At 65.2% G+C, this 313-nt stretch overlaps 1 protein-coding gene across 1 annotated transcript; it reads right to left on the bottom strand.

Annotated features, from left to right (window-relative positions):
* Positions 1–2: 2 nt before the first annotated feature.
* LOC105522330 (keratin-associated protein 1-3) lies at positions 3–307 on the bottom strand (the record flags this gene model as incomplete). Its single annotated transcript, XM_011956822.1, has 1 exon — positions 3–307. A coding segment is annotated over one exon (305 nt), but the record flags the coding sequence as incomplete, so codon positions are not given.
* Positions 308–313: the final 6 nt, after the last annotated feature.

Below are 313 nucleotides of genomic sequence, written 5' to 3'. Positions count from 1 at the left end.
ACGGGCGGCAGCAGGAGGCCTCGGCGTGGTGCAGCTGGCAGCAGGATGGGGGTGTGCAGCTCACCACGCAGCAGGGGGGCAGGTAGGTGCCCTCCGCACGGCAGTCTGGGCGGCACCACCTGATACGGGTGCTCACAGCTCCACCGCTGCCTTCCTGGCCATAGCTGATGCCACCACCAATGCCACAGCCAGTTCCACAGGAGCTGGCCTGGCAGCAACTTGGCTGGCAGCAGCTGGTCTCACAGCAGCTTGGCTGGCAGCAGCTGGAGCCACAAGTCCCACTGGTTGAGAAGCTGGGAAATCCACAGAAGCT

The sequence above is a fragment of the Colobus angolensis genome, unplaced genomic scaffold (assembly GCF_000951035.1).
Source record: "Colobus angolensis palliatus isolate OR3802 unplaced genomic scaffold, Cang.pa_1.0 Scaffold4244, whole genome shotgun sequence".
Classification (NCBI taxonomy): Eukaryota; Metazoa; Chordata; class Mammalia; order Primates; family Cercopithecidae; genus Colobus; species Colobus angolensis.
Note: the sequence above shows the minus strand (reverse complement) of the source record. Positions and strands in the feature narration are given on the sequence as shown.